This window comes from Vulpes lagopus, chromosome 1 (assembly GCF_018345385.1).
Source record: "Vulpes lagopus strain Blue_001 chromosome 1, ASM1834538v1, whole genome shotgun sequence".
NCBI lineage: Eukaryota > Metazoa > Chordata > Mammalia > Carnivora > Canidae > Vulpes > Vulpes lagopus.
Window position 1 is genome coordinate 25,875,810 of NC_054824.1, and position 23,388 is coordinate 25,899,197.

At 36.8% G+C, this 23,388-nt stretch overlaps 2 protein-coding genes and 1 pseudogene across 3 annotated transcripts in view; 1 reads left to right on the forward strand and 2 right to left on the reverse strand.

The window, feature by feature from the left end:
• Window positions 1–20,349, reverse strand: part of ORC3 (origin recognition complex subunit 3) — a 60,912-nt gene extending 40,563 nt beyond the window's left edge. The window contains exons 1-8 of one of the 2 annotated variants that reach the window (XM_041750832.1): window positions 20,275–20,349; window positions 16,031–16,085; window positions 10,111–10,208; window positions 8,506–8,650; window positions 5,800–5,904; window positions 4,448–4,596; window positions 3,038–3,171; window positions 1,210–1,369 (exon numbers count right to left, since the gene is read on the reverse strand). In XM_041750832.1, the coding sequence (XP_041606766.1) occupies window positions 1,210–1,369; window positions 3,038–3,171; window positions 4,448–4,596; window positions 5,800–5,904; window positions 8,506–8,650; window positions 10,111–10,208; window positions 16,031–16,085; window positions 20,275–20,298 (870 nt within the window). In that variant the 5' untranslated portion in view covers window positions 20,299–20,349. The remainder of the gene's footprint in view (window positions 1–1,209; window positions 1,370–3,037; window positions 3,172–4,447; window positions 4,597–5,799; window positions 5,905–8,505; window positions 8,651–10,110; window positions 10,209–16,030; window positions 16,086–20,274) is intronic. The other variant, XM_041750838.1, reaches the window with a different exon arrangement.
• Window positions 12,982–14,270, reverse strand: LOC121488343 (annotated as a pseudogene).
• Window positions 20,350–20,465: 116 nt separating the features above from the next.
• Window positions 20,466–23,388, forward strand: part of RARS2 (arginyl-tRNA synthetase 2, mitochondrial) — a 52,434-nt gene continuing 49,511 nt past the window's right edge. Inside the window, exon 1 of the mRNA XM_041759608.1 lies at window positions 20,466–20,546. Within this exon, the coding sequence (XP_041615542.1) occupies window positions 20,511–20,546 (36 nt within the window). The 5' untranslated portion in view covers window positions 20,466–20,510. The remainder of the gene's footprint in view (window positions 20,547–23,388) is intronic.

Genomic DNA, 23,388 nt, shown 5'->3' on the forward strand with positions numbered 1-23,388 from the left:
AGGGGCACAGGGGAGGGAGAGAGAATCCCAAGCAAACACCATGAGGAGCGCAGAGCCTGATGCTGCAGACAGATCCCATCACCCTGAGACCACCACCTGAGCAAAAACAAGAGCTGGATGCTTACCCAACTGTACCACCCAGGTGGCCCAAACAAGCAATTTTAAATATTGTAGCTGGAAAAATTTTCCCAAAGTATCAGTGTATCAATGGATACCACCTTCATGGGAAAAAAATGAAGAAGAGGTTAGTAAATAAATGGAAGTTTGTCATTGTTCGCCTTCACAAGTAGCATAAGGCACATCTTTAAAAAGTTGAGTCAGGCAGCAATTTGTAGAAGGTCATTAACAATTTAGGTAGAAACACAGAACTAATACTAATTTAGGTAGAAAAATAGAGCAAAGGTTTAAGGAAATGTTAGTATGTATCTTCTGTCAAGAGCAGCAATGGCAGGAAAGAGTCTACCAAAAATTACAAATTATTTTACATAAAATATGAGTCAAAATATTATTCCTGTTATTAGTCATTAAATTCTATTAAAAATGATTAAAAACCCAAAATTTTCCATTGAGTTATGACTGATCAATAGGTAGATATAGAAAGATATTATCAGGGGCACCTGGGTAGCTCAGTCTGTTAAGTGTCTGCCTTCAGCTCAGATCATGACCCCAGAGTCCTGGGATCGAGCCCCATATCGGGCTCCCTCTCCTTCTGTCGCTGCCCCTGCTTCTGCTTTCTCTCTCACTCTCTCAAATATATTTTTTTTTAAATAAAATCTTTAAAAAAAAAAAAAACAGGAAGTTACAATCATTCTTTTTATAAAGCTTGTATTTTGGGGCGCCTGGGTGGCTCAGTCAATTGAATGTCTGTCTTTGGCTCAAGTCATGATCTTAGGGTCCTGGGATCAAGCCCCACATTGGGCTCTCTGCTCAGTAGTGTTTGCTTCTCTCACTCCCTCTGCCTCTGTGTGTGTATGCGAGCTCTCTCTCAGACCCTCTCAAATAAATAAATCTTTAAAAAAAAAATAAAGCTTATATTCTGAGGAGGCAATACTGTACCTTATAAAAATCACTAAATATAAAAAAATGTGAGGAAATACGTTCAATTTCATACTCTGAGAGATGCAGAAATTTATCACTAACATTTATATTTCTAATCTATTCTTGGCAGTCTTTTCATACTATTTCACTGGTATAGTTTTTTCTTTTTACCTTATCAAGTACCGTAGTCAGGTGCTCCTTGCAGGACAGAGACTGGAATAGTTCTATGCACAACAGAGATGATACTGCATGAGGAAGCAACCGATGGATGATAATAGGAGATGTGGCAATTCCAAAAATGAGTATTAGTGGAAATTCATGTAGATGTTGACTAGTTTTCAAAGGAAAATACAAAAGTGGGATTTCTTTCGGGAATATATTTTAATATATCAAATTTCAAATTAAGGTAACCTTTATTTGAATGCATACTGTAGGACACTGCTGAGGAGTATCATTCCAAATACTCAAATTTTCTCGGTTACAGTTTCCCCTATTAAAGTAATATAGTTATTTCCCATTCTAGCCCTGAAATTGCTCTATTAACAGATCCTCTCATTTTATAAGAATAAAAACGTCCAAAGAGATCAAACGCCTCCCTCTAGGTTATATAATCTCAAATGTTACAAGAATTAGGTATCATTCAATTTAACTTCTCACTCAAAGTTTGAGCCCTACCTACGGTCTTCCTAACAGACATCCAGCCTATGCTTTAAGAGTTAAGTGACATGAAACTCAAAAACTTTCAAGGTAACTTGTTCTATTTATGCACATTTCTAACAGACACCATGTCACCCAGCCGTACATAATAGCTAAGAATTAGGAAACTTTCCTTACACACACGTAAGACCAATTTTTTTAATGGATACCATTTAAAAATGTTACATCCTTTCCTTGTATTCTTAACTCAAATTTATTAGCTATAATTTATTCTTAGCATTCCCAATATAAACACAAATGAGTTCCACAGAGTAAAACAGCACTATCTTTGAGAGCTATTGTGGGTTTGAGCCCTTTGTACCAAGGCTGAGGATTTTGCCTGTTCCCTCCTATTGGCTATTGATGTTCAGTACTCTATCAATACACAATTCTACCTCCGTAGACGTATTGTGCTTGGATTCTGTTATTGTTGTGAGATCTTTCTCACTTTAGATGGCAAAAGTAGTCACAGGTTTAAGCTCCAAAAAAGTACAGCTCTTCTGTCACTCTTTTTATTCTGCATTTTTAAAGCACGTAAAGCAGTTCAGTTTTACCATTAAGAAAAGCCTTAGGATCTAGAAATCTTTGTTTCAATACAGAAAAAAAAAAAGACACCATCACAATAGGAATTATATTAGTAAATTATAAAACAATATAGCTTTAGACAAGTGTAGCCATAACTATCAAGCAAGTTAACATATAGAAAAAAAAACAAGATAAATTATATCCTAAAAAATGTACGATGGGACACACATATCACTGGATTTTAAATAGGGGGAGTTACTTCAATTCTGAATCTCACAGACTGCCTTGAAAATCCAATGAGATCATTAAAGTAGTTTCTCACTTCAAGTATAAGATAATGTTATTTAGCAAACATACTTGCTCAGAAGAGCTATATACAAGTCAGAGCTTCTAAGGGTGGATAGGTATCAGAAAATAAGACCTGGCAAACATATCTCAATCTGGAGTAGTTTATGCATTTAATGGGAAAGTAAGAGACAGATGACCTTGATGAAAGAAACTACATCTTATACTGCCCTATCATACTAATTAAAAATTGGCTAACTTTAGTCTTTTGATCTCATTCTTGGGTCAAAAAGCAAATGAAAATCTGATAGGAGGTCTTTGAACTTTCAATTATAAGGAATTTGAAATCACTTTGGTTTCTATCCAGTTGGTATTAAAATGAAGATTAAATTACCATTCATTTTCTTTGGAAAAGGTTGCTCTTCAAGCTAAAAGTTGTATATTTCCTTAATTAAAAGAATTTTATGTAAAAGCCAGGTGATATATCATCTACCTGCTGATAATTATGAAGTCCTGGAGTACTTTTGTGGTGAAGCTTTCCATATCCTTTAAGATAAGTACAACAGGAGGAGATTGCCATTGGCTAGAAGAAGTCCTCTTTTTCCTGGGCATTTTTGGGTCTGTCTTCTTTTAAGCCATTGTGAAAAGAAGGAATTAAAAGTAAGCCTTACCACCCAAACAATGCTCCAATCACATATTTATATATCTCCCTTTATTATTTTACAGTAACACTGTTTCTTTATTTCTCCCATATAATAAAGAGAAACTCATTCCAACAGTTATTAGCAGAATCCTTCTGTGTCTGACATGGGAATAATAACCAAGAAGAAAAAGATTCAGTAAAATCTATAATTCATATGAAATACTTATATTTTCTACTGAGAAAACAACAGAAAAGACAAGGGGAGAAGATTTTCTATAAATTATTTTTTCCGTAAATAGAATGTTATATATTTTGCTTTGCTTTAAGGTGAAAACTAGTATTTTTAAATAAAAAGTACAATAAACAACACTACTTGCTGCTATGCTACTGTTAAACTTTAAGTTGAAAAGCATCTTTCATATCATCTGATCCAATCTGAATCTTTTAAAGACAGCTGACATAAACTGCATGTAGCATTTGATTTCCAGAAGATTTAAAGTTGTGGATCAAATTAAGATATTATGATAAGCATTAGACCCAATTTAATCCCTATATAAAGCAAAATGAAACTTCACTTATGACTGACTTCAGCAAACACCTTTATCAGAAAATGTCACCACAGTATTTTTCCCCATACTATCTGGCTACACAGCATCATAAACTAAAGCTGTGGTTTTATGTTGCAGTTCTTCATGAATCACTAAGGTTATTCATTTTCACTAGAGACTGTCATGGTAGAATGGAACCTCTTTTTAGCTTTCTGTTTGTTGGAAATACTTTACTTACAGATCATTTATTCCTCAAGAATTCTAAATGCAGAACAAATTAGATTTTTTTTTCAAAATGACTACTTCTCATTGGACTAAGTTGACAGTGGGAACTGGCAGCATGTACAGCACTGTACAAAAGCAAATAAATATGAGGGACCTACCTAAGAGATAACACATTAAAGTTATAGCCATTGTCACAAAGATAGTATCTAGAACAGAACCAATTCCTGGCGTTGTTTTTGTCACTAGATGATATTCTCCTACAAATACAATGGCCTTTTAAGAAATTAAACACTTACCAGAAATTAGACTGCATACTGGAAAAAAAATACTTTTAACTAGTAGCCTTACAAAATATAAGTAGCTACTATTAATAGCTAAAGCACATAAGCACATTCTTTAAAACAAAACAGTACTACATTTAATATAATTCTAAGCCTCTTCAATCATATGCCAATTTCCTGAGAGAAAATTGTCAGTTTATACTTACCCGTGTGACATTCGTATACCAACTGGAAAGAGAATCCATTGAACAGTGTGTCTTTTTCTGGGCAACCTGAATACTTCCCTCTTTGGTTTCCTCATCTACACAGCAGTCCATCAACTGTGAGACCAGCTTTTGCAAAAAATGTTTCATATCTGCAAATAGATAAAAAATATAAGAAAGCTCATCTCCCTGTAAAACAAATATGAAACATCTGAGAGTTCTTGATCAGTAGATTACATTTGGTAGAAAGTATTTTTCTATACTTAACATTAACACAATATTTAACATATTAACTGTTAACGTTTGTTAGTATCTTCTCCTTAATATTTAAATTTCACGAATTCAGACTAAGTCAAAGTTTATGTATATTGTCCATTATAAATGTGTTACCTAAGCTAATGTGTAAACATGAAAATTAAAAATTATATGAGAAACAATATATATATATATTTTTTTAAGATTTTATTTATTTATTCATAGAGATGCAGAGAGAGAGAGAGAGGCAGAGACACAGGCAGAGAGAGAAGCAGGCTCCATGCAGAGCCTGACGTGGGACTCGATCCAGTGTCTCCAGATCACGCCCTGGGCTGCAGGCGGCGCTAAAACGCTGCGCCACCGGGGCTGCCCAAGAAACAATATATATTTAAATCACCCTAGTCAGCAAAAGGTTTTTAAGTCCTCTCAAAAAAGATCGAAAGTGTTATGTAAATTATTTTACTGATTACAAACCTTCCTTAGAGTCATTTTAAAGATGTACTAAGGGCTTTTATTTAATCAGTTTATAAATATGAAAGTAATATAAGCACATAAAGTCCTTATGTCAGTTCAAATCTAAGCCCATTTTACTCTTCGTGTCCACATTTTTTGTGATTTAATGGCTTCATATACTGAAGATTACCTCTGGTGATAGACTACTTTTTGCCATTCTAGTCTTTCAGACTAGAACAACAAGATGATTTGAGGCTGTAAATATGAACCTATATAGTCTATTCTCTGTTGGGCTAAATAAGAGCTGCCCAATCCCCAATCCTTAATTCTTAGCTCCCTGTCCCAAACTTTCCAACTTATTAAACTTCTACTGGGTTAAGGAACACATCTCATAAAAATGCCTAGACTATTACTGGCTGTGAAGCTAATATGGCAGAGGTGGAACAGAATAAATGAAGCAAAGGGTAGCAAAGAGTCGTGCAACAGTCAAGACTACTGTGATAGGCAATAAACCTCACCCTGCCAAAAATGTAGTGTCATGCTCTTCCCACAAATAAAAAGGGATAGAGATAGCTGAGGGGGGGGAGGGGTTGTCCGAAGAGATTTGTAACATTCTCACCAAGACTATTATGGCATTTATTCTGTACCTGGACAATCTTTAGCTTGCAATGAGACTACATATGGAGAGACATTATTCTGAAGAGCTTCTGTTAGACTTCTGAATGTTAAATCATGATCTGTCACATTCACACCTATGGAATAATACATCAGTATTGCACCATTATTTGTATTATTAACAATATAACAACAAGGTGAACATGTCAAGTGAATTACTAAATAAAAATATTTTTAAACACAATTAATAAGAGATACCAAGAAAATATACTGCATAAATGAAGAGACCTCCTTTAACAATAGCTATCTGGAGGCGCATACAATACTTAGTTGCCAGAAAGGGTATTTTATACACTGTCTCTTTATTTTTCTTTTCTTTTTTTAATTAAAGATTTATTTATTTACTCATAAGAGACAACAGAGAAAGGCAGAGACCTAGGCAGAAGGAGAAGCAGGCTTCTCCAAGGGAGCCCGATGTGGGACTCGATCCTGGATCCCAGGATCACAACCTGAGCCGAAGGCAGATGCCCAACAGCTGAGAGCCACCTAAGCATCCCTACTATTTCCCTTTAAAAAAAGTTGCTGAGGATGTATAGTTAACCCTTGAAAACTTACAAGTAATTTCATTGCTTTGTCAAATTCATAAAGAACTCTTTAAAATAATCATTCAAAAAATAAGGGCTATGGATTCCAGGCTTACTGTGACTCTGACATCAAGTGAGGAGAATCCAATCACTAATACTATCAATGACTGTTGTAGTAAATACAATAGGTAAAGTATACATTAAGCTAACTTCTGAGGGAAGAGCCTTAAAAATGAATAAAACTTTAGGTCCTTTAGGTATTTACTAAGCCCCCTGTTGTCATATCCACAAATCAGAATGTAGTGCTGTGCCTATAGCTATCAGAGTTAAGCGTAACTTCCTCACTATATTGGAAAAAAATTCTGATACTTTCCCTGACGTCACAATCTGTAATTTCTAAAAAGTGCTTTGGCACTTAGGTGCCAACAGTAAACATCTTGAAACTAGTTAATAACTGCTACTATAAAACTTCAATTGGTTAGAAAAAAAAAAGCAAAAGGTTCAGAATCCAAGCCACAAGAAGTAAAAATTTTCTTCTAGGAGAGCCAACAAATAAAAAAGTTGGCAGGCTATTTTTAAATGGACATACACTTTTTTGAAAACAGAAAATGTGTAACTGTGCTTAAGCATTCTTGGACTACAGTTTGTTTCTGTTTTTTGTTGTTGTTGTTGTTGTTGTTGTTTTTACAGAATCAAAATGATATTCCTGGCATGCATTATGGCCTATGATTCTGATACTGCATCTTTAAACAAATTTGGGAGGTGGCAAAATACTGGTTTGTCTTTCACTGACTGACTTTATAAGCTATTTAACATTCTGTTGCTTAAAACAATGGATTGGTCTATCAGAAACAAAATTAGCAATATCTTTAACTGGGAAAATGTTCTCCTCAGACTACTGACTTTGGAATATAACATTTCCATTAGCTTCTTTTCTCCTTTTGGCAGTAGGCAGGGAAGGGATTTAAACAGTGCTCTCAGCAATCTATCAAGCCATCACTTTTGATTGGCCATCACTCCACCTCCAATTATTATAACCTGGCAGTAGAGAAACAAAGCACCAAACAGTATAATCTGGTCATCACTGGGCCTCAGTTTCTCACCCATAAATGGAAAGGGTTTTGAAATTAAGTGCAGGCTGCACTGAAAAGCTGTTCATATTATAAAAAATACATAAAATTATTACAAAAAGTGTTATAAAAATCACTCCCTGTGTCTTGTTACTCAGAGTGGTCCTAACATCAGCAGTATGAACACCAGCAGGAGGACTGTTAAAAATGTAGAATTTCAGGCCCCACCTCAGACCTATTGACAAAAACTGCATTTACTAATATCACTTGGAGGTTATTTGTAGATACATTAAATTTTGATAAGTAATGCCTTGAACATCAGGAATGAGATTTAGGTAATGAACAGTATTAAAGGCAGTATTAAACAACAAAATTAAGTTCTTATCTTAGTACACGCTAGTATAACAAACCTTGAATAAATAGTTTAAGTGCAATGAAGAGTACATTTGAAATCCAAATAGATCCAACTTTCTTCCCAAAAGAAATAAGAAAATTTGCCAGTAATCCAAATAAATTTTTTTTATTACCCTACAACCAAAAGTTTGGTTAAAATGGGACATTAATAATGGGTTTTTAAGTACCTAAGAAATTTGCAATCTGCAGTTTCAAAGTTTATATATAATTCATCCAAACCCCCTTCTAAACAATAATAATATAGTATTATGAAACAATCTAAGATTGAGAAACTAAGCACAGGAATATAAAATTAAAGTGATATATAATTCCACAGAAAAGACAATTTTTTAAAAAAGCATATAAATGTAATCTATCAACCCACTGGTTGTTTCTTTATTACCGAATTCAAATATCATATATTCTCATAAAAGAACTAAGGAGTGACACAAATATATTTCTCTTTCACTTGCCTAACAAAAAGTTGAAGAGGGTACTAGCTAATCTCTATTTAAGTTACAGATGTATGATCAGTATAAGGAACGTTTATTGGTTTTGAAAGTATGTAAAGCAAACTATATTAGCTTAATTCTATATGAGAGACAAAACAGGTTTATCAAAACAAGTTATTCTCCACTCTTCTCATCAACAAAACCACTAATTAAAGAAACAAACATACACCCATACATACCTAGAATAAGAGCAGCAGTTGGAATTTCTCTGAGTTTTATTTGGCAGCCCCAGTCTCTTGAGCTCTTCTGGAATCCAGAATAAGACTTCCGCAGAAATTCAATTAGACTATCGAACAAGTTTTTATTTAATTCTTCCTGTAGTTGCTACAAAGAAAACACAAAACTTCATGAATTATTATCAGTAGTAATCTAATGCATCTTTCCAAGTTTGGGAAAGAAAACTGTCATGAATTCCAAAGATTACATGTAAAATGATTATTAGATGGAAGAAATAAAAACATATTTTTTCCTTAAATTTCCAGTCATTAGTGTTTTGGATTCCCTCATCAAAGAATCTCATTTATTTATACAACAAACATTTACTAACCATCTTAAAAATGAAAGATAGAAAGTAGTCTTTATCCTAAAAAAGTGAAAAAAAAACTTAGGAAGAACACTTACAGTTAAAATACATATGCTGAGTCCTATGATAATATAAAGATAGGACTATCCAGCTTATGCTGAGGTGACGTAGTTGAGTCAAAGCATTAGAGCAGCTGATGGAGGAGGTAATTATAGGGAGAAGAAAGTTAGAAGGAATGGTGAGTAGAGGAAGCAAGGAAGGAAGCACCAACCAGCTGGGGAACCACAAACAGAACAAGCATCAAGAACAGGAGAAGTGGTAGGGAATGAGCCTGGACAAATAAGAGGTTAGGCCTAAAAAAATGATACTCGAAGTTAAAAAGGTTTGGATTTTATCTTGTGGGGAGAACCACTGCAGGGATGTTAAGGACCAGCATGATTAAATCAGGGTTAAGAAGGGTTAATCTGGCAGCACTGTGAAGGGGATGGGAGAAGCTGTACTAACAGGACAGGAAAACCCTTGCAGCCTGGCACAGGGTTATACCTGCCTGAAGGGAAGACTAACTTGGCCAATGGTGCTGTAGGGACTACTGACAGACCTGAGGGGTTTGACATCAAAGGCAGAGACAGCAGTTAGGAGGATCATCACAATCTAAGTTAAAAAATGAAGGTCTAAACTAGAAACCATAAATTCAAATACTTTCAAGGGTCACATGGAATACATAAATGAACAAAGCCGTAGGTGGAAAGCAATAAGAGTAGTAGGAAGCAGTAACAAAGTGCATAACTCTCCCACAGGCATTAAAAACCAAAAAAATACAACACTGTGTTGGTCAAACAATAGAAGGCCACTCAAGATGTTGGCCCTAGAGCTATGAATCTGCTACAGCAGAGAAGTTATTTCAGAGCTGGAATATGAAGAACATAGAAATTGGACATGAGGATGACAAGCTCTTTAAAGTAACTTAATTTCTTGTGTAATTAAATGGATATTTAAAGAGTGCCACCATTTAAAAGTTGTGAGGATATATAAAGAGCCCCTTGCCTTGGCAGCTATCATTATAAATGTATGTTCCAGTACCTGAAGCTATGCTTAATACTTGGAACATGAGTGTATTTTTTAGGATATGCAGATTATATTGAACTAATATTACCTAAGTTTCATTAATAGTCTCGAAAATTGATGGTAAGGAAGATGGGAAGCAACAAATATGAGATTTATGGAATTAGAGAAATATTAAATTATTAAAAAAAGTATTCACCTCAGTTTCAGATTTCATTTGTTGCCATATCAACTGATAGGTTTCAAATCGGAGCTTACTGTCCTCAGACTCATTTTTCCCTTTATTAAAATAGTCCTCTAAAAACACAGAAAGAAATAGGTCAGTTTCTTTTTTATATAATAAAAGTTAGAAAATCTCTGTGCAAAGTCACACAGTAAGGGATGGGGCTGACATATGTACTAAAATATATATATATGTATATATATTTGGAGATAGGTAACATTCAATAGCCTTTAATTTTATTTATATATCATATTTTTACTATAGTAACAGTATCTAAAAGATTAAAAATCTTTAACTTTTAGATTATATTTCTATCATGTACTTTTGATTTGCTAACAGTATTTAATGGAGACATAAACATTTAATATTAATATATTTTCCTTTGCTCTTACTCAAGAGCCTTGTATACTTTGCTTCATATATTTGCTCTGAATTCTCCTTTATGAATTGATTCTTACCATGATTCTTATTCTTTTATTCAACTGATATAGGTTAGTTCAGCCTTTCATTTAGTCTGTATTATTTTATATGCTTTTTCAATCTTTTCCTCCAAATGGTTAGCCATTCATCAAAACACCATTTATCAAAATACAGTGCTTTTCAAACTTTGTAAACCATGATCCACATTATGGAATACATTTTACAACATAATCCAACACACAGATATTTAACAGAAACTACAAAGGTCCACAAAAACAATACTTATCATATGACAGCAAATGTTTTCTTTTCTACTCTGTTTTTTAAAACTATTATGACTAAGTTGATTTCATGACTCACACTTGGATTTTAACTTTCAGTTTGAAAACATTCACTTATTAAATAATCCATCCTTTCTCCCACTGATTTGAAGTACCCTTGCTATCGAGATACTTACAAATGCACTTGGAACTAATTTTTAACTTCTACTAAATCCAAGTCTATTCCCACAGCTGTCCTGAACTATTTAAGATCATTAAATGGCTGTAGCTTTGCAGTGCATTTCCATATTGGAATAATTCCAGGTTTCCCTCCTACCACCACCAAACATTATCATTCTTCTTCAAAATATTTTAAGCCATTCTTTCAAATAAATTTTGCCATTACTCAAAAATAATTAAAGTGGTATTCTGACTGGGTAAAATCAAATATGTAGATTGATTTAGGAAGAAATGATATTTGTAATATCATCTATTTGTAGATTTGTTAGAAAATCTACATCCAAAACACTACAAGTCTCTTCCTTTAGTCAAATATTGTACATTCCTTGTAGTTTTCTACTTTCCTTCACATTTCTTATTGTTACTGTTAGGTATTTTATTATAACAACTAGAACTTTTAAAGGATTCAATAATAATGAAATACATATTTTGTTCCTGATTTTATTCAGAAGCCAACACCAAGTTTTAATGTTAACTGGTAGTTTGAAATACAGATTGTCTTTTATGTTAAGGAACTTTGCTTCTGTTCATAGTTGACTCAGAGTTTTTAGCAAGTGTTTTTTAAGTTTATCAAAAGCCTGAGAATATACTGAAGTCATCATAAGGTAAACTGATATAGACAAGGTTATAGTATAAAAATGCTAACAAAAATGGGAAATACACCATTATTAAGAGACAAAGCAGAGTAACAAGGTAGCCTTAAATAGAATGAAAAAGTTCATTTTACTTTGATAATGAATAAAACCATATAAAATGTTAGAGTGTCAAATCAAGGCATCAATTTTTTATGTGCCGAGTAATGTGGCATCAAAATATTAACAAAAAAACTGTCAGAAATTGGAAAACAGCAGTAGGACAATTTAACTTGTTACCATGACTTCTCTCAGTCATTTATAGATCAGAAAGGTAAAAAACACATTAAGAAGACCTAAGAAATAGAAGCTCTTGCTGTTGACAGGTTCCCTCCTGCTCCTACACACAGTGTTTTACTTCAATGTGAACCTCTCCTACACAGGGCTCAGTCTGTCTGTCTCTTTCTCTCCAGTTCCTGCCCAGTCATTTTCATGGATGTACAGTCATCCAGAGAACACAGAGGAGAGGGAGAGTTACCAGTCTTCTCTTAAGTACACATTCAAGTGTCTTCAAGTCAGGGGACAGATGGTGGGCAAAATAAAGGGCATCTTCCTACTTCTTCAGGCAATCTGTTTCAAGAATTGAAGCCAGTGAAGGCAAGTGCTAAAATCTGGATATGTTTTCCTTTTTCTTACACCATCTGTCTTATAATCAGGGTCAATTGTCAATTCCTCTAAAATTCTCATATTGAAACCTTATCTATTGGTCTTAGGTCAGCACAGTAAAAAAAAAATTAATATACATCAAAGCAAACTTCAAATTATACAAATTAGACTTAGTAATACTAAAACTTTAAACAAATCTTAATAAATGATAGCTGAAATTCAACAGAAAAAGTTCTAAGCAAAAATTTGCCTCATATTATGGAGACAGTACCAACTACTGGTTAGACCAAAGGCTCTGGAATCAAACAGCCTAGGTTCAAATCCCAGCTCTGCCACTTACTAGCACTACCACTGAGAAAGTTCTAAGTATCCTCCTCATATATTTTAATGGACATAATTATAATACATTCCTCACAGTCTGCTGAGAGGATTAAACTATGTAACACATATACAGGGCTTAGAATAATCTAGCATATAATCAAACCTCAATAAACACTAACAATTTAATTAGTTATAATGACATTGCCAATACTAGATGTCATTTCATGCTCTGTATCTTTCATACATAATGGGAAACAAAACTTGAATTTTCTCTGAAAAAGAACTACTTCAAGTTTAGCAATCTCCAACATTAAAGCAATATGTTCATAAGTCAATCACTTAAAAATAATTTATAATGTAACTATTCTTTTTTTTTAATAAAAAATTGTATTTACTTAGAAGCATTCAGAATGTCAACAAAACAGCTGCAACATTTTTTTTTTTTTGCAATTACAGAGTGGTATTCAGTTAACAGAACAACAATTATTTCGTAGAAGCTGCATCAGAGACAACTGAAGATGAAAATCTACCATCCCCATACATAACTAATTTGTGCTGTGCACCAACACGAACCTGCTTTAGATTTCCATGCCAATTTACAACCTCCATACTGTACCAGGCAAGGTTAATGGCTATTGAAAATACCACCAGGACAGGGCTATCTAAAGACACATTCGGTAGTGTGTTAACTATACAAAAAAAGACACTGTGCAGTTTAAAAACCAATCTTACACAGCCTTACATTTCAATTTTTTTCTTTAAAAGGAGTTGTGTACAGGGGGGTTAAATGCTTTATAGACAAGAAAAAAAAACTGCGCTAGAACCAACTTATTCATTATCTTCTTCATCTTCTTCCTCCTCATCCTCTTCATCTTCCTCATCTTCCTCCTCTTCCTTCTTTTTCTTGCTCTTTTCAGCCTTGACAACTCCCTTTTTTGCCACATCAGGCTTTCCTTTAGCTCAGTATGCAGCAATATCCTTTTCATATTTTTCCTTCAGCTTAGCAGTATTTTTTTCATAAGGCTGCTTCTCATCTGCAGCAGTGTTATTCCACATCTCTCCCAGTTCCTTGTTCTTTTTTTTTTTTTAATTTTTATTTATTTATGATAGTCACACACACAGAGAGAGAGAGGCAGAGACATAGGCAGAGGGAGAAGCAGGCTCCATGCACCAGGAGCCCGACGTGGGATTCAATCCCGGGTCTCCAGGATTGCGCCCTGGGCCAAAGGCAGGCACTAAACCGCTGTGCCACCCAGGGATCCCTCTCTCCCAGTTTCTTCGCAACATCACCAAAGGATAGGCTGGGATGCTCTCCTTTGATTTTTGGGCAATACTCAGAACAAAATGAGAAAAAGGCCGAGGGAGGTCTCCTAGGTGCATTGGGATCCTTGAACTGCCTTTTTGTTTCCCCTTTAGGGGGGATATAAGTTTTCATTTCTCTTTCATAACAGGCCTCGCCCGCCTTAGCCATGTCTTCAAATTTTCCTTTCTCTCTGGCAGACATGGTCTTCCACCTTTCTGAGCACTTCTTAGAAAACTCTGAGAAGTTGACTGAAGCATCTGGGTGCTTCTTCTTGTGCTCCTCTCAGCAAGTTTGCACAAAGAATGCATATGATGACATTTTGCCACTTGGCTTCTTAGGATCTCCTTTGCCCATGTTTAATTATTTTCCTCAGTGAGGCACAGAGTTGCCCAGTGCCCGTCCGGCTCTCACTTGCCCCAGCACTGTCTCTATGGAGCTCAATGTACTGCAATATAATGTAACTATTCTTTGTTCACTATTTCCAAGTCTATCACTCACTTTTTATTGGGGGTGGGGCAGGGAATACAGAAAGTTTCATGTTTCTTTAAGTCTAAGAGTGTAGAACTTGAGATCACTGTTTATTCTGTTAATGAGAAACCAGATTCTTATAAATCATATATTCTACCCTCTGGTCCCCTCAAGTATGACCATCATTTTATTATTTGCTCCTTGACCACAGGTTTCTTATCTAGTTGGTCTCAAACTGAAGTAGTAACACTCTAAGGTCTGAATCATGCAATGATTTAGAAAACTCCCTGTCAATAAATGCAAGTTATTTATTTCTTTCGTCAAACAGTAGTATAGTTCAGTTTTTCTTTTTTAACTCAAAACTAGTGCATAAATATGCTTAATTCCATATCACAATCTTTCCATCAGAATTAATCTTTACAGTACTGAATAATAAGTATAAATAATAAGGCTGTGAGAAACTTTTTAATAAGTACCAATACCTAGGTACCATTCCCAGAGATTCTGATTTTGAGATCTGGGCATTAGTATCTTTAAAAAGTTCCCCAAGTTGGGGATCCCTGGGTGGTTCAATGGTTTAACACCTGCCTTCAGCTCAGGGTGTGATCCTGGAGTCCCAGGATCAAGTCCCACACTGGGCTCCCAGCATGGAGCCTGCTTCTCGCTCTGCCTGTGTCTCTGCTTCTCTCTCTGTCTCTCAGGAATAAATAAATTAAATGTTTAAAAAAAAAAAAAAAAGTTCCCCAAGTTGAAGTCTAAATAAGGTCCATAGATGGTACCAATATTGAGCTTTCTGATTGTGATACTATACCAGATACCCAAAATATTACCACTGAGATTACTAGGTAAAGGGCACAAGGGAACTCTACACTTTCTTGCAACTGTACGTGAATTGACGACTATGTCCTTTAAAAAAACCAATTTTTTTTAAAACAGTTCCCCAAGTGATTCTAATCTGCAGCTACAGAACAAAATACATTTTGACAGTATTATCATGATTTGCTTGAAAAAGTCAATTCTTCCTAACATGATCACTAAGCAGATAGCTGGAGATTTAAAAAAAAAAAAAAAAAGTTCTTTCTTAATATGCCCATTTTAATAGTTTATTATGTCCTAATAAAAATAAACACTCATATAACTGTTCCCTCAATCTAGAAAACATTTCCATTAGTCCAAAAAGTATCTTTTGCTGTCAACTTCCTCTACCACACCCCAGGAAATCACTGAGATTTTTAAAACCAGCTCTCTCTTTTTTTAAACTTCCATCTAAGTTAGCCTTATTATTTATAGATTTAAGTAAGCTCTACGCCCAATGTGGGGCTTGAACTCACAACCCCGAGATCAAGGGTTGCATGCTTCACCATCTGACCAGCCAAACACTCCTAAGACAATCTCTTTTGAAGAATGGGCACCTATCTTTTGAAGGAAATTTACTTTCCAATTTGCCTTTTGAAGGTATATTTGGATTCCCTTTTAGACTGAAACTCTGGGATGTAACTTATCCCTTTCACTATACATTGGAACATAATTGCTACAAGAAGATAAGTAAGTCACACTTAGACAAAAGAATTACTGAATTCAACTAGGTTTAGTTAGGTAAGTTCAAGACTTAGGGGAAGAAAACGAACCAATTTGGTATCTCTTACCTACTGGTACAGAGATCTTTCTCTTCTTGAAGTTTGGCTTAAACACAAAGCAGCCCTAAAAAAAGTAAGAAAGAAAAAAGCATAAAGTCAAAGTAGCCAAAGAACAGATAAATCTGATTAACCAAGTATCTTATGAATGAGATTTTCTAAAAAGGTATTTCTTTAAAGTGCTAAGAAATCACCTCTCTTCAATCAATTGTAACAGGAAAATTCTTTTTTTAAAATATTTATTTTTTAGAGAGAGAGCATGAGCACATGAGTGAGCGAGGGAGAGTGGGAGAGCGAGAGAGAATCCCAAGTAGACTCCCTGCTGAGCCCAGAACTCGACAGGGGGGCTCAATCCAGGACCCCTGAGATCATGACTTGAGTTTAATCAAGTCAAAGGCTTAAACAACTGAGCTACCCAGGCACCCCTAGAAGGAAAATTCTTTTTTTTTTTTTTTTAGAAGAAAAATTCTTAAAAAAGGGGACTATCCATTTCTTTCTCCTCCTTCCCTTGGGATGCTCGTCTTTGATTTTGCTCCTAGGAACCTAATCTAAGAGACAAAAAAAAAAAAAAAAAAAAAAAGCTGATGAAATGTAAATCCAGAAAGGTTCTATTTTTATAAAATTTAAAGAAAGAACATTAGTTCTATTCATCAAAATTAAGATCAAAAATAGTGACACTCTCTCATTTTAAAGGAAATATTATTTAATTAAATTTTAAATATCCATAACCTGGTCAGGAAATAGATAATTTGTCTATTGTTTTATCCTTATACACTTTTCTTCATCTGATAAGAGTCTTATTCATCTGTTCTGGGAAACCTTCCTCAGTTCTCTAGTTAGAATTATTCCTTTCCCTAAGATCTCACAATACTTGAATGCCTTTATTTTGCTTTGTTTTAAATCACTTTCACTGTGTATCATGGTTATTTACAGGTCTCTCTCACAAGTAGTTTGTGAGTACCTTTGGGGCACATACTGCATATAATTCATAATTGTTTCCTCAGTGTTTTGTTTTGTTTTTTTTTTTAATTTTTATTTATTTATAACAGTCACACAGGGAGAGAGAGAGAGAGAGAGAGAGGCAGAGACACAGGCAGAGGGAGAAGCAGGCTCCATTCACCGGGAGCCCGACGTGGGATTTGATCCCAGGTCTCCAGGATCGCGCCCTGGGCCAAAGGCAGGCGCCAAACCGCTGCGCCACCCAGGGATCCCAGGGCAGTGTTAATATATACATTAGGCAATGAGTATATGAATGAATGCTTACTGAGTAATTTTTCTGGTAATTTCCTAGCTACCTTTAGTTTCATGTTATTATTTGACTAGTGATATATAGCCCCCAAGCTACTGGTCCTACGTTTATTCTACCAATCCATGCACCATGTACAGCTTCTTAAAGACTGCCATTAACATGGAAAACGAAAGAAAAAATGAAAAAACTATACCTAGAAAAAGTCATCTCAGGACAGTGCCAAAGACAGCTGTGCAAATATAAAGTGGCCATTTGCATTACAAGACCCAAAATAAGAACTGTGCCTTATACTCTTGTATCTGCAACTACTGAACTATTGAAATACGCATTTACATTTAGAAAAATCTTGTAGTACCACAACAAGCTTGTCATTGTCTCCTTTCTTCTTCTTCTTTTTTTTTAAGATTTATTTATTTATTTATTCATGATAGACATAGAGAGAGAGAGAGAGGCAGAGACAGGAGGAGAGAGAAGCAGGCTCCATGCCAGGAGCCCGACGTGGGGCTCAATCCCAGGACTCCAGGATCGCGCCATGGGCCAAAGGCAGGCGCTAAACCGCTGAGCCACCCAGGGATCCCCCATTGTCTCCTTTCTATAACTACCTGCAATTCAGTAAGGGAAAAGGAGCTACGAAGGAGTGAAATATGACCAGTGCTTGGAATAGATCCTAATAAATGGCAAGTAGTAAGTAATATGGTTAACCACTTCGAACTGCTGATTAAATGATGGTGTTTGAGACAGAAGAAGCAGTCTAGCAGGAGAGCTAACAGGTAGAAAATATGACAAAGAGAAGGAAGTTTAGATAAAGAAAAAAAGAGCTAGCAGTCCCATGAATACCTAATATAGTCCTTAAAGACTCTTATTCATGCAAGGTCACCTTCATAATCAATTCAATACAAGCATTTCTATTATAATGCCAGAAATGTTCTCCTGAAAAAAAACCCACAATTCTGCAAGACACAAAAATAAGAGCCTGAAACAATGAAAAGGATTAGGGGGTAGACCACTCAAAACCTATGGATCTTTAAAACGAGGGCAAAACCCAAACAGTACCAACCCTAATAAAAAATACTAGTGTAAGAGGACTTGAACTATCTCCATTTCGATCTCAAACTTTCTAATTGATGAAGTTCTTTTTTTTTTTTTTCCAGAAAAACATTCTGTGGGCACAGCATCCCCTGAGGGGAACCAAAACTAATCCCTTAAGCAATAAGGATTGCCAGAGCCAGGAAGACCTAGTCCAGGATTGACTCCAAGATAATGATCAACCGGACCTTTCCGGCCCTCCTTTGTCCCAAATTTTCCTCATTTAAACCTGGAAGTATTTTCAGCACTTCGGAGATTCTTTGAGACTCTAGGCTGCTGTCTTATCAGTGTTGGCCTCACTGAATTAAATTCCTTTTTTGTTTCACTACCACTCATTTCTCCGACTTTGGATTTTGACAGCAGTGATTGCCTGAAGCTGGTTGGTTTCAGATATCTGGAGCTAGATGCTCTTGCACCCCCACTGCCCGGGCTACACCAGCACAGTTAAACCTCTTCCAGCATTTGCACCTAGGAGCACAGCCAATCTTCTGTAAACTTAAGCTCTGTGGCTTAAAGTTTCCCTTTGATATAGTCTCAGAAGGCACTCTTTCCTATAATTTTAGCTTAATTTTAGTCAAAACTAAAGATCAGATCCATGAAAGAGCCTTCTAATGTACTGTTTTAACATGGGGAGAAATGACTGCAGTTTTTTTCACTTACATTCTCAACTTTATCACAGTTTAATTTCAGGGGCATCTGGCTGCACCCATATTACTAATGGTCTTACTTTTACTTGGTCTGTAGCAGTGCTGTTCAATTGAACCTTCGGTAATGAAGGAGAACTATCATGTCTGCACTAATACAACAGTCACCACCATATGTGGTTACTGAGCAGTTGAAATGTGGCTAGTTAAGACTGAGAAAATGAATTTCTAATTTTATTTAATTTTACTTTATTTTTTTATTTTTATTACAGATTTTATTTATTTATTCATGAGAGACCCACAGAGAGAGAGAGAGAGAGAGAGAGAGAGAGGGGCAGAGACACAGGCAGAGGGAAAAGCAGGCCCCATGCAGGGAGCCTCACGTGGAACTGATCCCAGGTCCCCAGGGTCAGGCCCTGGGCTAGAAGGCGGAGCTAAACCGCTGAGCCACCCAGGGATCCCCAAAATTTACTTTATTTTAATTAAAACTGAAATAGCCACATGTAGCCATTGGCTACTTAATTGGATAATAGAGCTCTAGGACTTATCTTCTTACCAACCACACTATCATGTCTCCCTACAATCCCTTGGCCATCTAGACAGCCCATATGAGGACTACCGGATCTCCTCTGACACATGCACACTTAGGTTATTCTTCTCATTTTTCATAATACTTCCTCTCTGATTATACTGATTTTTCCATTTCTTTAATATAGGTCATTTTATTTCTATCTTCTAGACCAAAGAACATGTCACTCTCTAAGCTAGAACAGTCTCCCTATACTCCCCAATCCTAACTTCTACTTATTTTTCAGGTCTCAGCCAAAATGTCAGTTTCTTCAGAGGCCTTCGCAGACCCCGGGGCTGTCTAACATTTATGACAATTTGTTAACTTCGTTCATCTGTGTTGGTCTTTCTTCAGCGCAGCCTATTTTGTTTACCACTCTTATCTCGGTACCTAACGGGAGCGCTTGGCGCACAGTAAATATTTATAAGAAAGAAAGAGAAAGGGAGACTGGGGCTCATCCTCGGGGAATTCGACCTCCACAAACCAGAACTTTAAAGTCTCCCAGCCAAAACAACTAAGGTAGATCGGTGTCTTTGCTCCCCCAAACAAAATTGACCTCAGCTGCCCCTGGAGTAAGACGCTCCAGCTCAGCCCGCCACTCCCTCCCCACCAGCCGGTTCGCTGAAGCCTACGTAACCTCTGTTACAGGCCTTCTTCAAAAGAGAAGGAGACGACGTCTGAGTCTAGCGGGCGTCCGACCCTCACATACCTTGGACACCGAAGAGGTGGCCATGGCCCCAGCCGCTCGCGGGATCGCCACTGCGCTCGGGATTTCCCGCGCTCCCTCGCGGCAGCAGGGCAGAGGTTAGTGGAAGGCCACGCGGCTTCTTGATTGGCTGGCAGGACCCTTCGGGGCGGGCTTCCGGCGCGCAAGGCGGGGCGTGCAGCGGAGGGCGGGGCAAAGATCCGGGCCGGGCGGTTGGAGCGCGCTTGGTGGAGGCGGACATGGCTTGTGGCTTCCGCAGGTCCATCGCCTGTCAGGTACGGACCAGGGAACTCGCAGAAGCAGGGCCCTGGCGGAACCCCACCCTGGGCCAGCGCTCGGTTAGCGAGAGGGCGGATTCCACGGAAACCCCGTTTCTGCCGCCTCCTCCCTCCTTTCTGGAGCTGCTCGAGTCGTTACAGCAGATTCGGGGGTGGCTCGGCCGTGCGACCCAAATCGGTTTCTCAGGGTGAAAAGTAAACCTTGAAAAGCAAACCTATGTTGCTTCCCTCCCTCCTTCGCACCCCACACAGCTTTGTATGCTTTACCCTAGTTGGAAAGTCATTGGGCCATGATTAGAAGAATCCTTTAGAAATCAGTGTTCCTTACACTTAGTGAACTCGAGGATGGATCTAAATTTTCATTTGAAAGGATCTAATTTAAAAACTGGTCGTTTGTCTTGCAAAGTCGTTTTGGCCTCCTGTCCTGGCATTACTTTTGGTAACTCCAAAGGTAACGCGAGATGCTGTTTTACTCGATTCAGAGTCCTCTATGTGAACAGCTCTGTAATAAGGAAAGGAATAAAACACCTTAACAGATTAGATTTCAGCAAAAAGAATTTTTGGAATTCGTCGGCCCCTTTTGAAATTTTGCAACAAAACTTTCAATTGTCTTGACAAACCCATTTCTTTTTTATCAGTGGACGTATTTTGCCTGGCATATAATTTTCCTCAGTTCATTTTTATAATATTTCTGGACATTTATGAGAAAATTCCTCTGCCTTTATGCTTAAAGATGTACTGCCCTGTCCAATGGCGGCCTCTCAGGTACCACCATGGGACCTTCTGATAGGACAAGGCTGAGTTTATGGTTTACTGGAGTAAGAAAGAACACTTCAGCAGAGTTTTTGGTGGTATCGTCTGGGAAGGCAAGGTCAGATTTTCCTTGAGAATTTGATGTATTGGTTTAAAGCTAGTCTTTCAGTGGCAGAGGGTGAGAGGGCAGAGGAGTGGAGGAGATGGCTTGATTAGGATTGGATACTGATCTTAATAGTTATAAGATTGGGAGAAAGAAGTTCCTGTAATCAATAATCAAGCTATTTGGGCAGGAGTCTCCTAGAATAGTAAAGTGATGCTACTGAAGACAAGGAAACAATACAGTCATACTGATGTGGACAGTAGGCTGTATCCAGGGTAGGTAGTTTTGGACCTCAGTGTTCAAGCTGTGTTTGGAAAGGGAGAAGTTCAAGATGGTTTCCATCCTCAACCGGTAGGTCAAGATAAGGCCAACCAGAAACATTTTCTGTTTAGTTTTGCAAAGGCTGTATTCTTTCTTGTAAAGAAGGTAAGTTGGAGAAACAGGAACTAATATGTAGTGTATTTCTGCTAATTACATTCACATTTAAGCCTCGTGATGACCTTATGACAGAGAATTATTAACCTTGTCCAGTTGAGCAAACTGAGATTCAGAGAGATTAAAAACCTACCCAAGGCCGGGGTCTACACATGGTTAATAAATTGAAGAGTTGGATTATGAACAGGGATCTAACTTCAAAATCAGTCTTTTTCATGTATGCTGTGCTTTCTAGTTTTATGAAGGCAAGAAGCACAATATGATAATTAAACAATCTAACAGATTTGTATAGCAACATAAACTAAGCAAATGCATATTTCTCCAAACATGGAGTCATTGAGGGATGATCGGAGATGAGGTTAAATAAAAATATGTGCAATACATATGTTTATGAATGAGGATCTTTTGCTAGTTTAGGAATGAAGGAATGTATTACATGAAATGGCACATTCATTCAGCAAATTTTGATAACGAATCTACATTTTTTAAAAAATACTATCATCAGTCCCAGGGTTGTAAGTGAATAGAATTCAATTCTAGAAGCTAGAATATAGCTTCTGCCCTAACAGGGCTCTGGGCTAACTTGGGGAAACGCATGTATAAACAGCTAATTGAAGTACAGTCAGTAACCAGTGTATTAGAAATGTGTCAAGTGCTAAGGGAATATGGAGGAGACAGCTTCCAGATGTCAGGGAATGTTTTGTGGAAAAGGTAACGTGGGACCTCAGTCCTGAAGAGAGGATGGATAGGAGTGTACCAAGGTAAAAGGGTGAGAGCTTGGGGAGTGGTAGGGTATTGCAAGGACATCATATGTGTGGACTACAGACCCATGGGAGATCATAGTATATGTATGTTCATGGAACCACAATATTCGAATATGACTGAAATTTAGAGTATGCCTCTTAGGCCTCACTTCAGCAAGTTCTTTGGACTCTATCTTCAAAATAATATCTTGAATCTATCCATTCTTTTCCATCCCTGTTGCCCTTCCTGGCCCCTTATCCCAAACCACGCAACCTACGTCACTGGCTTACAACAGCATTCTAATGGGTTGCCATCCTTGCCATCCCTCAAATCCATTCTCTTTAAAGCAAGTAAAGTGACTTCTCACATGTAAATCAAATCATATCACTTACCTATTTAAAACTGCATTGCACAAACTTTCTACCAGAACCTTAACATCTTTCTTTCCAACCTCCATTAATACCATCCTATTCTTCCTTTCTGCAGGATCCTAGCCAAACTGTAATTTAAATTTTGTTTTTCTAACAAAGCAAGGTCTTTCCATTCCCGTTGCATAGATTATTCCCAGTGCCTAAAGGAAATGATTTTGTACCATGACCCTTTGTGCAAGATGGAAGTTTCACAAACCAATAGTTTCCTTATAATGTGTGTCCATTCTTTTCCATACTACATTTTTCAAAAGATCCTGGTTGTGACTCACTGAATTTATTCCCAACTGACAACCTGTAGTTTGAAAAGTGTGTCCTCCAGTTGCTCCATTTCTCATACCCTTGTTTGCTTCTATCATAGCATTTATAAGAGTTA